The 17,149-nt window shown below is 30.8% G+C and overlaps 1 protein-coding gene across 4 annotated transcripts in view; it reads right to left on the bottom strand.

Annotated features, from left to right (window-relative positions):
* LOC101891049 (hemicentin-1) overlaps nt 1–17,149 on the bottom strand; it is a 364,516-nt gene that overhangs the window by 264,094 nt on the left and 83,273 nt on the right. For 3 of the 4 annotated variants that reach the window (XM_020035593.2, XM_020035595.2, XM_059126157.1), the window contains exon 3: nt 16,365–16,382. The exons of the other annotated variant lie outside the window; for it this stretch is intronic. In XM_020035593.2, coding sequence (XP_019891152.1) covers nt 16,365–16,382 — 18 coding nt within the window. The remainder of the gene's footprint in view (nt 1–16,364; nt 16,383–17,149) is intronic. 4 annotated transcript variants of the gene reach the window in all.

Here is a 17,149-nt window from a genome sequence, read left to right as displayed (position 1 = left end):
CTTAGAAATGTCCGGATTCTTGAGATATGTTTTCTTAAAAATAAACCTGCAAGGAATCATGTTTCTTAAGCTTTAGGTCCATGAAAAAGTGTTAAAAAATCAATGTTCCTTGGAGTTTATCACCTTCAAGGCTAATTAAAAAAACAATCCATCTTCAAGGTCTTTGAGAAAAAATCTTCAAAAAATCTACGTTTCTAAGAGGTCTTCGAAAAATTCAATAAGGGAACCATATTTCTTGAATTAAAATATCTTTTCAAATGTCTTTAAATCCGTGTCTCTCAGCTGCACTACCATGAATAAATTTCTTTTATTGAGACGCATTTTCTTAAAAATAAACCTGCAAGGAATCACTTTTTTTGTTTGAGGTCCATGAAAAAAGTGTCAAAAAATCAATGTTTCTTGGAGGTGACAAAGACTTGTTTTATAAATCAAGGTCCTTGAAAAAAAAAATCTTCAAAAAATCTACGTTTCTAAGAGGTCTTCGAAAAATTCAATAATGAAGCCATGTTTTTTGAAGTGAATTTTTTTTTTTATCAAATGTCTTTAAAAATTGCTTTCGTTTTGGCTTTTTAGCCGTTGAAAAATATTCTAAATTATTTGAATTCCTAGTTCTGGATCTGTAGATCTTTTAAAAATTATGTAAAACCAAAATTTCTGCAGAAAAATCTATGTTTATGGGTCCAATAGTAGTTTAAGAAATTCCGTTTTGGACAGAATCTGCATAAATAAATCCTTCAAAAATTCTTCAAGAAAACCAAATTTCTTGGGCTTTAGATCCCTGAAAAAAAAAACTTCCTTAAAATTTCCTGCTTCCTGGGTTGTTGGTGCTTCAATAAATTCTTTAAAAATCCAGGTTTCTTGGGCTGTGGGTCCTCAAAGCGGATTTCCAACAAATCTACGTTTCTTGAGTTATTGAATAATATCCTTTAAAAATTAAAGTTCTGAACCGTAGGTCCTTAAAAAATAAGGTATTTAAAAATCCGCATTACCTAAGCTCTATATCTCTGAAAATATTCGTTAAAAATCCACGTTTCTTGGTTTAGAGTCCTTAAAAAAATCTTTAAAAATCGAATGTTATTTAAAAAAATTTTGGCAGATTTTCAAACCTTGATTTTTAAAGAATTTTGGAAGATTTTCATTCGTGGACTTTTTAAAGAATTTTTGGAGATCTTCAAACGTGGATTTTTTAAAGAATTTTTGGAGATCTTCAAACGTGGATTTTTTAAAGAATTTTTGGAGATCTTTAAACGTGGACTTTTTAAAAAATTTTTGGAGATCTTCAAACGTGGATTTCTAAGAAAATTTTGGGAGATTTTCAAACGTGGACTCTTTAAAGAATTTTTGGAGATCTACAAACGTGGATTTTTAAAGAATTTTTTGAGATCTTCAAACGTGGATTTTTTAAAAAATTTTTGGAGATCTTCAAACGTGGATTTCTAAGAAAATTTTGGGAGATTTTCAAACGTGGACTCTTTAAAGAATTTTTGGAGATCTACAAACGTGGATTTTTAAAGAATTTTTTGAGATCTTCAAACGTGGATTTTTTAAAGAATTTTCGGAGATCTTCAAACGTGGATTTTTTAAATAATTTTGGGAGATATTCAAACGTGGATTTTTTTAAAGAATTTTTGGAGATCTTCAAACGTGGATTTCTAAAGAATTTTTGGAGATCTTCAAACGTGGATTTCTAAAGAATTTTTGGAGATCTTCAAACGTGGAATTTTTAAAGAATTTTTGGAGATCTTCAAACGTGGATTTCTAAAGAGTTTTGGGAGAAATTCAAACTTGGATTTTTTGAACAATTTTTGAAGATCTTCAAACGTGGATTTTTAAAGAATTTTGGCAGATTTTCAAACGTGGATTTTTAGAGAATTTTTCGAGATTTTCAAACGTGGATTTTTAAAAAATTTTGGCAGATTTTCAAACCTGGATTTTTAAAGAATTTTTGGAGATTTCCAAACATGGACTTTTTAAAAAATTTTTGGAGATATTCAAACGTGGATTTTTTAAAGTATTTTTGGAGATATTCAAACGTGAATTTTTTAAAGAATTTTTGGAGATATTCAAACGTGGATTTTTTAAAAAAATTTTGGAGATATTCAAACGTGGATTTTTAAAGAATTTTTGGAGATATTCAAACGTGGACTTTTTAAAGAATTTTTGGAGATTTTCAAACGTAGACTTTTTAAAGAATTTTTGGAGATCTTCATACATGGATTTCTAAAGAATTTTTGGAGATTTTCAAACGTCGACCTTTTAAAGAATTTTAAATTTTACTTATCTCGTTGTTAAAAACAATTTTTAAACATCTATATTTGTTAGGCTGTGGGTTCTAAAATATTATCTTTGTTCTCATCTTTGCTTTTTGTCCTGCACTGTTGCCAAAGAATAGAGTCTGGACTTGGCGTATGAGTATTATTTATTGATATACCAAACTGTAATACGCCACCTATTACTTACATTTCCTTTTCCAATTAGAAATAGTAAAATTTAATCTCCCTGACCAATCACCCTCCCTGCAACTCTGTAGACGCTCTGGAAAATTACTGCATCTTCATAGACTCTCCTTCTTTGTCTCTAGTCTCTTCTCTTTTAGTCTCCTTTCTATATAGTCTAGTAGACCAGCTCAGCTATCTTCATATGGCCTCTTGGCCTGAATTTCAACTTTAAATTTTCATGTCTTAACACAATTTCTTTTATTCCAAAATCCATGCCATATAACAAAAGAAAAGTAGCAAATAAACCGAAAAAAATTTCATGGCAAAATGGTAAATAAAATGTCATTTGAAGATGAGTAAATACTTCGACGAAGCAAAACACATACCGATGACGGACACAAATAACAAATCCATAGCCAATTTTCTGTTTTTTTTTTTTTTTTCTTCTTCTGAAGAACCCACAAAAAAGCCATGCGAACACAATAGGGGAGTGGGGGCAGAAGGCGTAGCTGAATGTTTAACTGTTGACATTTAACAAGAATCCAAAAGAAAAACCCAACTAAACCACTAATACACATTCCGTTGAGGGAAGAGTATCGAGAAAATAAGGTGGCAACAGGGACAACAACAAAGAAAAAAAAAGAAGGAGACAAGAAAACTTCAAGCCTTGTTGGCATGTCAGAAATGTATTTAAAAGGACATTTTGAAGAAATGTAAAAGGACAACTGTGTGCAGACATTTATGGGCGACGAAAGGAAATGGATCACGTGAATAAAAAGGACAGAAGTTGTCTAGAAAAAGGGTTGTTGGGAAAATTTGGAAACTTTTTTGGTTTGAAATTCTCAGGGTGGTTTTAAAGGACAGGGGTGTGCTTTAAGCTGTTAATGGGCTGCATGTGTGGGTTAATTTTAGAAATCTTTTACTACCTGTTCCTATACTTTCAAATGACTGGCGTATGATTATTTCCGTGCATATTCATCATACGCCCATGTGGTTACCCATGAATAATAACAAGTATACGCAATCTATTACCTTGATTAAAAATATACATGTTTAGTAAATTGAAATTGTTGACCTTTTAATGATTTTTTGTTATAAATTTCCAAAACTCCAAATAGCGAAAAATTTCCAGTTGATAGCAGATGTCTCTTGGATTATTTAAAAAAATGCTCAAGGACTTCTTCAAATTTTTTCCAGGGAATTACAACTTACGAAATGTGGATCCTATTTGAATTTGTCTCAAAGAATCACCGTTCAAAAATCGCGTATTTATTAAGAATTTTTAGAAACGCTTTCCCTAGAAAACTGTAATTTATAACTTTTTTAAGGGTAAACAGACCAAAAAATAAGCATTATTTGGATTTTTTTCAATGTCTTTTTAAGGGTTTTAAAGACTTTATAAAATACTTTTTAAAGACCTGCTGCATAGGAAATGTAGAAATATTTTGGTAGATTTTAAGGAGTTTCTTATAGAAGTTTTTCGGAGGTCTATAGCCAAAGAAATAGACATTTTTAAAGAATTTTATTCAAAGAACTACACTTCCAAAACTGGAATTGTAAGATCATTTTTTGGAAGGACTTACAGCCCGCGAGAAGAATTTTTTTCAAAGAAAAACAGACCAAATAGATAAACTAATTTTTCTAAAGGTCCTGTTGCCCATAATATTTGATTATTTACAGATTTTTTTCAAGGACATATAGCCCAAGAAACCGTTTTTTTTTTCAAGGACCCAGAGCCCAAGAAACTTGATTTTTAAACATTTTTTTTCAAGGACCTATAGTCCAAGAGACTTGGGTTTTGTAAACATTTTTTTTTGGATTTTTAAAGAGTATCTTTGCAGGACCAAAAGGTTTACGCTTTTTAAAGGAAAGACATTTTTTAAAATACTTGTATCGCAAGAAACTTGGATTTTTTTAAAGATTTTTTCCAAGGATCTTTAGCAGAAGAAACGTGGATTTTTTAAAGATTTTTTTTCGAGAACCAAAAGGTCGTTGAACTTACATTTCTTAAAGAGATTTTTTCAAGAACCTACACCCCGAGAAACTTGGATTTTTCAAAGAATTTTTTGAAATGCCTACAGTCCAAAAAACTTGGATTTTAAAGAATTTTTTTCAAAGACCAAAAACCCATTAAACGTTGATTTCTAAAATTTTTTTCAAGAACTTACATTAGAAGGTACCTGGATTTTTTTAAAGAATTTATTACAAGAACTTACAGCAAAAGAAATGAGGATATGTTAATGAATTTTTTTAAGGACCTAGAAAGAAGTTTTTAAGGACATAAAAGCCCGAGAAACGTAGATTTTTGAAAAGATTTTTTTTCAAGGACTAACTGGCCATAAAATGTGGATTTTTAAAGATTTTTTTCTTTTTAAGGACCTACAGTCTAATAATTGTTGATTTTTTTAAGAATTTTTTCAACTACCTACAGTCCAACAATCCTGCTTTTTTTAAATAATTTTTTTCAAGGACCAAATGGCCATAGAATTTGGATTTTTAGAGATTTTTATTCAAGGACCTACATTCCAATAAATTTTGATTTATTTAAGATTTTTTTCAACTACCTACAGTCCGACAATCTTGCATTTTTTAAATATTTTTTTTTTTCAAGGACCTACAACCCACGATATGTTGATTTTATTAAGAATTTTTTCAACTACCTATAGTCCGACAATCTTGCATTTTTTAAATAATTTTTTTCAAGGACCAAAGGGCCATAGAACGTGGATTTTTAAAGATTTTTTTTCAAGGACCTACAACCTAATAAATTTTGATTTATTTAAAAATTTTTTCAACTACCTACAGTCCGACAATCTTTCATTTTTAGAATATTTTTTTTTTCAAGGACCTACCAACGAATTTATTCAAGGACCAATAGGCAATGAAATTTGCATTTTTTAAAGAAGTTTTTAAGGACATAAAGCCCGAGAAACGTGGATTTCAGGGACCAAAAGGCCATAAAATATGGATTTTTAAATATTTTTTCTTTTTAAGGACCTACAGTCTAATAATTGTTGATTTTTTAAAGAATTTTTTCAACTACCTACAGTCCGATAATCTTGCATTTTTAAATATTTTTTTTCAAGGACCAAAGGGCCATAGAACGTGGATTTTTAAAGATTTATTTCAAAGACCTACAACCTAATAAATTTTGATTTATTTAAAAATTTTTTCAACTACCTACAGTCCGACACTCTTGCAGTTTTTAAATAATTTTTTTCCACGACCTACAGCCCAAAAAGTGTTAATTTTTTAAGAATTTGGTCGAGGATCTACAGCCCGAGAGACTTGGATTTTCCAAAGATGTTTTTTCAAGGACCAAAAGGCCATAAATGTGGGATTTTTTAGATAATTTTTTTCAAGGTCCTACAGTCCACGAAACGCGAATTTTTCAAAGAATTTTTTTCAACGACATACATTCCAAAAAAACTTGTTTTTTTAAGATTTTTTTTTTCAATGACCAAAAGGCTATCAAACGTGGATTTCTCAAAGATTTTTTTCAAGGACTTAAAGTAGAGTAAACCTGTATTTTTTAAAGAATTTGTTTCAAGAACCTAAAGCAGAAGAAACGAAGATATTTTAATGAATTTTTTAAGGACCTACAGGCCAAAAAATGGCTATATTTTTAGATTTTTTCAAAGACCTACAGCCCAAGAAACTCGATTAAACAATTATTTTTTAAGAAACCTCTAATCAAGAAGCATGCATTTTTGAAATAATTTTTTCAAGGACCTGCAGTTCAAGGAACTAGTATTTTTTAAAGATTTTTTTAACGACAATCGTGGATTTTTTAAAGATTTTTTTTAAGGACCTACAGCCAATAAACGAGGATTTTTAAAGATTTTTATAAAGGACTTACAGCAAAAGCATCTTGGATTTCTGAAAGATTTTTTTTCAGGGACCTACCGCCCAAAAACTTAATTTTTTTAGGAATTCCTTTCAAGGACCTACAGCTCAAAATCTTCGATTTTTTTGGAATTCTTTTCAAGGACCTACAGCTCAAGAACCTTGGATTTTTGAAAGAATTTTTTTCAATATCCTACAGCCCAAAAAATGTTTGAATTTTTAAAGTATTATTTTCGAGGGTATAAGGAATGTAGATTTTTAAAGATCTTTCAGGGACCAAAGTGCCATCAAACATGTTTTTTTTAAGAATTTTTACAAGGCCAAATATTAAAGAAATGCGGATTTATTTAAGAACCAATAATTAAAGAAATTTTGGTTTTTAAGATTTTTTTCAAGGATTTAAAGCAAAAAAAAAAAAAAAAAAAAAAAAAAAAAAAACGCGGATTTAATTACCTATTACTTTTTCAAGGATCTACAGACTATATAACATGGACTTTTAAAACTCAAATCTTTAAGGATCTACAAATTACAAAATTTTTTTAAAATTTTTCCTTCAAGAACTTGATAAACTAGAGTATGGAGGAGGGAGAGGATTTTTTATGTTTTTTTTTTTTAACGAAGATTTCAAAGATATTATAGATCAAGATTTTGGGACAATTTAAGTGCCAACAGCTCAAAAGGATTCTAATTTTAATATTTTTATCCAGAAATTTTTTAACAAGAATGTAAACATTTTTAAAAATATCTAGACTTTTGAGAAGTAAATCCTCAAAAAAAAAAAAAAAATCTATAAAAAATCGGTTCTTTGATGATAATACTTAAAAAATGTCCTTAAAGGGAATTCGTGCAAAAATCTGGATTAGTGAGATAAAAGTCTTAGAAAAGATGAATATTAAAAATTGACGAATATTTACTGAAATACCATTGAAAACTATTAATTTTAAATGTACTGTTATTTAGCAAAAGCTTTTAGAAAAATATATTTTAAAGATATATTTAAAAAATCCTGGAAAATATTAAAAAGTTCCCCAGCTATAATCCTTGAAAATTTCTCATGGGTCCTTGAAGAAATCCATGAATATTTATAAAACAATCCTCAATTTCTTGGGGAGAATCGATTTCTTAATCACCTGTTACCGCTCCTATCTTTAAAATCCCGTAAATGCCTTTGTCCTTTTCAAACACCTCGTTTAAAACCAAAATCTTTTGTCCAATTCCTTCACCAGCTTTATCATTTTCTTCTTCCCTTTTAATTGCCCACTTGAGAATATTTGAACCCTTAAAGATACACTTTGTTAATTTATCCACAAAAAAAAGAAAGAAACAACAAACTATCTCAGAGATAAACTACAAATATTTTTGTATTCCCTAATAGATTACCACAAAAAAAGGGACCTCATAGTTTTTGCTACTGATATGAGTGACCCAAAGTTTATCCTTTCACAACAAATGCAAAAGATTTTTTTCCATTTCTCTTTGACCAGTTTTCAATCCTTTGGCCGAAAAATATATATTTAAATTTCCATTTCTTTTGTGTATGGCATTCAACAAATTCTCTTTGCTAACCCCTCACCCCATCCTCCCTCAGTTTTTGTCTAATGATCTGTTTTGCACTTCCTTTTTTATAAAGTTGAGTGGTATTGAATGTGCGGTCGTTAAATATTGAATCCTTTTTTTTTTGCCGGAAAGAAAGGAATGCTTTTTCTCGGGCTAAAAGTTAAATATCTCAAAAGTTCGGTTGCCATGTCTGTGTATCGATATTTGTTTATGGGGTATTTTTTCCGAACATCATCTAATGAGTCTATAAATGTGTTGTTTTAGTGTTTTATGGTCCTTGTTGTTGTTGTTTTTTTCCTGTTTCTTTTTTCCAATGGGTTTCATTTTCGTATTGATATTTCAACTTTTTCCTCTTTTCTGGCCTTTGTGTGTCAAGGGAAAGTATTTGTTTCAGTGTTTTTGTCAAAGTGTCCTTTGAGCATATCCTGGGGTAAATATTCTGTAAACAATTTCGATTTGTTTAGGATGAAATGTTTTGCCCTTTATTTTTTTTTGTATTTTGCTTATTTATTTCTTCATTTATCACAATTTTGTGGCCAGGTTGTCCTTTTGTACAAAGTGAAGTTTTTCAGGAGTTTTTTCTCAAGGTCTAATAGCTCAATTATTGCGGATTATCCAACGAAACTTTAAGCTCAGTAAAAGTGGGTTTTTAGGAGCTATCTTTTTTAGGATGTGGGGATTAAATATTTCAAAGGAGTAATTTCGGTCGATATATGAGTCCGTAATGGTTGTTAAATATTATCGATCAAGGATATGCTTCACTAAAATGCTTTAAACAATTCTTAATATATTCCACATGTATTGAGATGTAAGTCTTTGAAAAATTCTGTCAAAAAATATTTATGCTTGATGGGAGAATTCTGTAAGGTTGGGTCAAAAAAAAAAAAAAAAAAAAAAAATGTTACTTATTAGTCCTAGTAAAAATATTAAAAAAAATTTGAAAATTTTTGTTGAATCTACAGTTTTTGGGCATTGAAGAAGATCAAACTTTCTTAAGCTGTAGTTTCTCGAAACAATTCTTTTAAAAATCCATTTCTTTAAGGGTGAAGGTTTTTCAAAAAAAAAAAAAAAAAATCTTCAAAATATCCACGTTTCTAGGGCCGTAGGACCTTAAAAAAAAAACCAATAAAAATCCAACTTTCTTGGGTAGCGGATCCTTGAAAAAATTATGTAAGAAATCAAGGACTCTTGGTTTGTAGGAGCTTAAACAAATTTTACAAATTAAAGTTTAAAATATTCACGTTATTGGGCTTGAAAAAAAATCTTTAAAAAATCAAGTTTAGGTTTTCTGTAGGTTCTTCAATATTTCCTCAAAAATTCAAGATTCTTAGGTTGTACGTCCGTGGGAAATATTCTATGAAAAATCCACCATGCATATTTTGTAGAAGCTTTAGAAAAATTTCCATAAAAAATTCACATTTATTGGGTTGCAGGTCCTTTAAAAAATTCTATTAAAAATCCACTATTCTAATTTTGTAGGTCCTGAAAAAAAATCTACAAAAATCCATGATTCTTATTTTGTAGGTCTTTGAAAAAAAAAATCTATAAACAAATTCACGATTCTTCTTATGTAGGTCCTTGAAAAAGAATTTCATAAAAAATTAACAATCCCTGGTCTTTATGTCCTTGAAGAAAATTCTTTAGAAAAATCCGCGTTTTCTGGCCTTTATGTCCTTGAAGAAAAATTCTTTAAATAATCCACGTTTCCTAGGCTTTATGTCCTTGAAGAAAATTCTTGAAATAGCCACGTTTCCTGTGCTTTATGTCCTTGAAGGAAATTCTTTAGAAAATTCACGTTTCCTAGGTTTAATGTCCTTGAAGAAAGTTCTTTAAAAAATACACGTTTCCTAGGTTTTATGTCCTTGAAGAAAATTCTTTTAAAAAATCCACGTTTCCTGGGCTTCATGGCCTAAATGAAAATTCTCTAAAAAATCCACGTTTCCTAGATTTTATGTCCTTGACAAACATTTTTTAGAAAATCCACGTTTCCTGGACTTTATGTCCTTGAAGAAAATTGAAGAAAATTCCATAAAAATGACGAAAATTCTTTAAAAAATTTACTTTCCTAGGTTTTATGTCCTTGAAGTAAAATTCATTATAAAATCCAAGTTTCCTGGGCCTGATGTCCTTGAAGAAAATTCTTTAAAAAATCCACGTTTCCCGGGCTTTATGTCCTTGAAGTAAAATTCTTTATAAAATCCACGTTTCCTGGGATAGAAGTCCTTGAAGAAAATTCTTTAGAAAAATCCACGTTTCCAATACTTTATGTCCTTGAAGAAAATTCTTTTAAAAATCCACGTTTCCTGGGCTTTATGTCCTTGAAGAAAATTCTTTAGAAAAATCCACGTTTCCAATACTTTATATCCTTGGAGAAAATTCTTTAAAAAATCTACATTTCCTGGGCTTTATGTCCTTGAAGAAAATTCTTTAGAAAAATCCACGTTTCCAATACTTTATATCCTTGAAGAAAATTCTTTAAAAAATCCACGTTTACTGGGCTTTATGACCTTGAAAAAAATTCTTTAAGAAATCCACGTTTCTAGTCTTTATGTCCTTGAAGAAAATTCTTTAAAAAATCCACGTTTCCCGGGCTTTATGTCCTTGAAGAAAAATCTTTAAAAAATCCACGTTTCCTGGGCTTTATGTCCTTGAAGAAAGTTATTTAAAAAATCCACGTTTCCTGGGCTTTATGTCCTTGAAGAAAATTCTTTTAAAAATCCACGTTTACTGGGCTTTATGTCCTTGAAAAAAATTCTTTAAGAAATCCACGTTTCTAGTCTTTATGTCCTTGAAGAAAATTCTTTAAAAAATCCACGTTTCCTGGCCTTTATTTCCTTGAGGAAAATTCTTTAAAAAATCCATTTTTCCTGGGCTTTTGGTCCTTGAAGAAAATTATTAAAAATATCCACGTTTCTTGGGCTTCATGTCCTTGAAGAAAATTCTTTAAAAAATCAATGTTTTCTAGGCTTTATGTCCTTGAAGAAAATTCTTTAAAAAGTCTACGTTTCCTGGGCTTTATGTCCTTGAAGAAAATTCTTTAAAAAATCCATGTTTCCTGGGCTTTTGGTCCTGAAGAAAATTATTAAAAATATCCACGTTTCTTGGGCTTCATGTCCTTGAAGAAAATTCTTTGAAAAACCCACGTTTCCGGGGCTTTATGTCTTTGAAGAAAATTCTTTAAAAAATCCATTTTCTTAGGCAGTATGTCCTTGAAGAAAATTCTTAAAAAATCCATGTTTCCTGGGTATTATGTCCTTGAAGAAAATCTTTAAAAAAAATCCACGTTTCCCGAACTTTATGTCCTAGAAGAAAATTCTTTAAAAATCCAAGTTTTCTGGGCTTTATGTCCTTGAGAAAAATTGTTTGAAAAATTTATGTTTCGTAGGTTTTGGAAAAAAATCTCCATTTGCATGGCTGTAGGTCATTGAAGAAAATCCGTTAAAAAATCCACGTGCCTTGTTAGGTACGTCTTTGAAAAAATCTTTAATGAAATTCAAGTTACTTGTTTGGTAGGTCCTTGAAAAAATCATTTAAAAAATCCACGTGCCTTGTTAGGTACGTCTTTGAAAAAATCTTTAATGAAATTCAAGTTACTTGTTTGGTAGGTCCTTTAAAAAATCATTTAAAAAAACCACGTGCCTTGTTAAGTAGGTTTTTGAAAAATCTTTAGGTCGGTAGGTCCTTGAAAAAATCCTTTAAAAAATCCACGTGCCTTGTTCGGCAGGTCTTTGAAAAAAATCTTTAGGTCGGTAGGTCCTTGACAAAATCCTTCAATAAAATCCAAGTTACTTGTTCGGTAGGTCCTTGAAAAAATCCTTTAAAAAATCCACGTGCCTTGTTCAGTAGGTCTTTGAAAAAATCTTTAATAAAATCCAGGTTACTTGAGATGTAGATCCTTGAATAATCTTTAAAAAAATCCACGTGTTTGTTCGGTAGGCCCTTGAAACAATTCTTTAATAAAATCCAGGTTTCTTGTTTGGTAGGTCCTTGAAAAAAAATTTTAAAAAGATCCACGTTACTTGAATAATCTTTAAAAAAATCCACGTTTCTTGTTCGATAGATCCTTGAAAAAATTCTTTAATAAAATCCACGTTTCTTGTTCGGTAGGTTCTTGAAAAAATCCTTTAATAAAATCCACGTTTCTAGGTCTGTAGGTCCTTGGAACGAACTCTTTGGAAAGAGCTCTTAAAAAATCCATGTTTCTTAAGCTAAGTGTCCTTGAAAACATTCCTTAAAATATCCACGTTTCTTGGCCTGAAGGTCCTTGAAAATATTCCTTAAAATATCCACGTTTCTTGGCCTGAAGGTCCTTGAAAATCCACGTTTAATGGGCTTGGGTTCTCCAAAAAAAATCTATAAGTTTCATGGGCCGTAAATCCTTGGAAAAAATTAAGATTTGATGGTCTTTTGAGCCTTGAAAAAATTCTTCAAACGTCTTGAGTTTCTGGGTTTGTAAGTCCTTGTAGAAAATTCTTTAAAAATTCACGTTTCCGGGGCTGTAGATCCTCGAGAAAAAAATTTTCAAAAATCAATGCTTCTTGAGCTGTGGTTCCTTGAAAAAAAATTGTTGGCCTGTAGGTCCTTGAAGAAAACTCTTTAAAAAACACGCTCCTTGGATTGCAGGATCTTTAAAGAATTCTTTAATTTCTTGAACTGTAGGTCCTTGAAAAACTTCGGGGAAAATCCGCTTCAAAGAAATTCTTTAAATAATCCCGGTTTTTGGACTGTGGGTCACCAAACAAATCCTGTGATGTTTCATGGGCTGTCTAAAATCTTGGGCTGAAGGTCCTTGAACAGAATCCACGTTAATTGGGCTGAAGGACCTTGCAAAAAAATCTTAAAAATTCCAAGTTATTTGCCATTGAAAAAATTCTTTAGAAAAATTACGTTGCTGATGCTGTAGGTCCTTGAAAAAAATTTCAAAAAATCCACGTTTCTTTATAAAATCAAAATTTCTTTGGCTGTAGATCCTTGAAATAATAATACACGTTTGCTTGTATTTTTGTCCTTGAAAAAGGACCAGATCCTTGAAAAAAAAATCATAGGTTATCGAACAAATTCTGTGATGTTTCATGGGCTGTCTAAAATCTTGGGCTGTAGGTCCTTGAACAGAATCCGCGTTAATTGGTCTGAAGGACCTTGCAAAAAAATCTTAAAAAATCCAAGTTACAAGCCCTTGAAAAAATTCTTTAGAAAAATTAGGTTGCTGGTGCTGTAGGTCCTTGAGTAAAATTTCAAAAAATCGGCGTTTCTTGGGCCGTATGTTTTTTTTTCTAAAAAAAATTAAAAAATCTATTTTTTCGCCATTTCTGATAGTCAGGAGGTATTTGGAAAATCCGTTAAAAAATCCACGTTTTCTCTCTAAAAATTCCCCGTTTCTCCCTCCATATAATCTCCCATCAATTTTTCAAAAAAACTCCCGCCTTTCATGACGCTAACTTAAGTAGCTGCCCGAGGGGTTCATTGACCCCCCGGTGAAAGGTTAAAAAGTCAGTCGAAAATAATACAATGAAAAACTCGAACGACACAATTTCCTTGAAAGAGACTACCACAACAACAACAGCGACACGGGATGCAATAACAACAACAACAACGACAACAACATCCATAGGCAAATATGTGTTATTTGTAAATGGCAGCCTTTTGAGCCTTTTCGCTCTGTTAACGAACAAAGTGACTGAGCGAGCGACTGTGAATGCAAGGCAAGCGAGTGCATCCTTTCAAGCTTTCACAACCATTTAGACACAGTTAAATGCCGAAGCTCAGTGAGTGAGTGTCTTTTCAGCAAAACAGCCAAAGGCTGGAGAACAGACTTTAGGTTTTTTGTTGGGGTATTTAAAAATTCCATTTAGTTCGCGTCAAGCGCAAAATACAAATGACAAAAAATATTTTATTCAAGAAAAAATAGGAAAAACAAGGAAATAGTAGCTCCTCCTTTGGCTGAGGCCACCAAAAGAAAAATTGTGTTTGGTTGGGATTTTAAGTTGATATATTTGCCTGGTTTTTTTCGGGTTGATGATGTTAAATTTGTCTTTTTTCGTTTTTGATCTACTTCTTTTGGAGGTCCTTTGTATTCCTTTTGGAAATCAAGAAAGTCGTAGAACAACAGACATAAGATGAGGCTTTATAATAAACTTCAGCCGTTGACATATGCATATCACACACAGAGACATTCTTACACATGGAGACAATCATTCTCACACTCACTCACACACATATGTCACTTTTCACAATATATGCCACACGTTTGTTGCCACAAATTTTGATGCCTCGGCTGCTGCTTTCGTTCCAGTTTTCTTAATTAAAGTTCGCTTAACTTTTGACTCATTTTTATGAGCCAAGGAAATGAGAACGAGTCACGAACAGATAGATGTGTGGGAAAAAAGAGGCACACCCATTTCCCAATACAGCCATCACACACACACACACTCACTCACACATATACATTTGCAATCAGAAATAGTTGGTAACATTCGTTTTTATATCTGGAAGAAGAAAAAAACTTTGTCTTCGCATTGCAATAAAGTCAGGATGCCACAAAACTATGGAAAATTTTGAAAAAGTGTTTTATGATAAAATAAATTCAAACACAAAAAGAGAATTAAGAAAATTCCGAAAAAGGGGAGGTATGTCGTATTTTATCAAGTCAAAAAGATCCGGGGGAAATTCACTCCCATACACTTGAATTCCCTCCCCGGAAACTTGATTTCCGAATAGTATTATTTTGGATGATTATTTTTTATCGTAGCCTTAAAGTTTGAAGTTTCTAAAGACCTTTTATAATTCTCGTTTTTTTTTTTTTTTGCTGTGGGACCTTGAAAAAATCCTAAAAAATCCACGATTCTTTGGCTGGAGGTCCTTGAAAAAATTCGTTAAAGATCCAGCTTGCTTTTGGGTGTATGTCCTTGGAAAAATCCTTTAAAAATCAATGTTTCTTTAGCTGGAAGTCCTTGAAAAACAATTCCAAGTTTCTTGACTTGTAGGTCCTTGAAAAATATTCTTTATAAAATATAGTGTTTTGGGATGCGGGTCCTTCAGATTTGTTTTTAATCAGCGATTCTTTGGTTGTAGGTCCTTGAAAAAAAATCCTTTGAAAATCCACGTTTCTTTGGCTGTAGGTCCTTGAAAAAAAAAAATCCTTTGAAAATCCACGTTTCTTTGGCTGTAGGTCCTTGAAAAAAAAAATCCTTTGAAAATCCACGTTTCTTTGGCTGTAGGTCCTTGAAAAAAAATTCTTTGAAAATCCAAGATTCTTTGGATGTAGGTCCTTGAAAAAAAATTCTTTGGAAATCCACGATTCCTTGGCTGTAGTTCTGTAAAAAAGTCTTTAAAAATCCATGATTCTTTGGCTGTGTGACCTTGAAAAATCCTTTAAAAAACCACGTTTCTTCGACTGTGGGACCTTGAAAAAATCCTTTAAAAAACCACGTTTCTTCGGCTGTGGGACCTTGAAAATATCCTTTAAAAATCCACGTTTCTGTGGGATCTTGAAAAAATCCTTAAAATTTCAAGGTTCTGTGGCAGTGGGACCTTGAAAAAATCCTAAAAATATCCACGATTCTTTGGCTGGAGGTCCTTGAAAAAATTCGTTAAAGATCCAGCTTGTTTTTGGGTGTATGTCATTGGAAAAATCCTTTAAAAATCAACGTTTCTTTAGCTGGAAGTCCTTGAAAAACAAATCCAAGTTTCTTGACCTGTAGGTCCTTGAAAAATATTCTTTAAAAAATATAGTGTTTTGGGATGCGGGACCTTCAGATTTTTTTAATCAGCTATTCTTTGGCTGTAGGTCCTTGAAAAAAAATCCTTTGAAAATCCACGTTTCTTTGGCTGTAGGTCCTTGAAAAACAATTCCAAGTAGGTCCTTGAAAAATATTCTTTAAAAAATCTAGTTTTTTGGGATGCAGGTCCTTCAGATTTTGTTTTTAATCAGCGATACTTTGGCTGTAGGTTCTTGAAAAAAAAACCTTTGAAAATCCACGTTTCTTTGGCTGTAGTTCCTTAAAAAAAAAATCCTTTAAAAATCCACGTTTCTTTGGCTGTAGGTCCTTGAAAAAAAAATCCTTTGAAAATCCACGATTCTTTGGATTTAGTTCTGTAAAAAAGTCTTTAAAAATCCATGATTCCCTGTCTGTAGTTCCTTTGAAAAAAAAAAAAAAAAAATTAAAATACAAGTTCCTTCGGCTGTAGGTTCTTAAAAAAAATCTTTAAAAATCCAAGTTTCTTTGGCTGTAGTTCCTTGAAAAAAATTCTTAAAAAAATCCAAGTTTCTTTGGCCGAATGTCCTTAAAAAACCACGTTTTTCTTTAAAAACCCACGTTTTTCGGCTGTAGGAGGTATATCAAGAAAATTCCGAAAAAATGGGAGGTATGTCGTATTTTATCAAGTCAAAAAGATCCGGGGAAATTCCCTCCCATACACTTGAATTCCCTCCCTGGAAACTTGAGGCGTTATATCCATATTTCCATTTTTTTAAGTATTCAAAATCCTTAAAAATTAAAAAAAAAAAAAATTTTAAATAATTACCTTGTAAAAGAAATTTAACTGTAAAAAATAAAAAAAATTAAAATTATTAAAATAAGCAAATAAAAGTTTTAAATAAAATTATTTAAAAAATAACAATAATTGTTATAATGGAAAAATTAAAACATGAATACAAATAAATTAGAAAATATAAATAAAGTTAAAAATAATATTAATAATATTAAAAAAAAAATCATAAAAAAAAGATTATTTCAAATAAAATTATTAAAGAATATTAAAAATAATTATTATTGCTGAAAAAAAGTTGAAACGTGATTTTTTTGTGAAAAAATAGAAATCAATCAAGATATCAATAAATATCAATAAAACACATCTACGATTTTACCAGAATGTAAAGGTCATGTCTTTTAATTTTTTTTTTTAAAGTCTACCATTTCTTGTTGGATTTTTAATTTTAAAAAATAGAGAATTTTGAAATAGACTTTATTTGTTCTTGAAAATCAACAGCTTTTTGCCAAAACAACCTTGAAAAATCCACTATCTTTGGTTAGAGTAATGTTTGGCAGAAAACCCTTGAAAAATCCAATATTTTGGACGAAGAAATATGAAAAAGAAAATTCGCCCAAATTCAATTTTTTTTTTCAGAATGTCATTCAGGTTCAATGATTTTTACAATTCTATTTCTGAATGAAAAATCTAAGTTGTAAATATAAAAAAACATCGACGATTTTGCCAGAATTATCTCTTAAAGTTAATGTTCTTTGACATAACATTTTTGTCACGTCTTTTTTTTTTTTTTTTTTTTTTTTTGCTCAGAATATCCTTCG

Source organism: Musca domestica, unplaced genomic scaffold (genome assembly GCF_030504385.1).
Source record: "Musca domestica strain aabys unplaced genomic scaffold, Musca_domestica.polishedcontigs.V.1.1 37, whole genome shotgun sequence".
Taxonomy (NCBI): domain Eukaryota; kingdom Metazoa; phylum Arthropoda; class Insecta; order Diptera; family Muscidae; genus Musca; species Musca domestica.
This window is presented reverse-complemented; position numbering and strand designations above follow the sequence as displayed.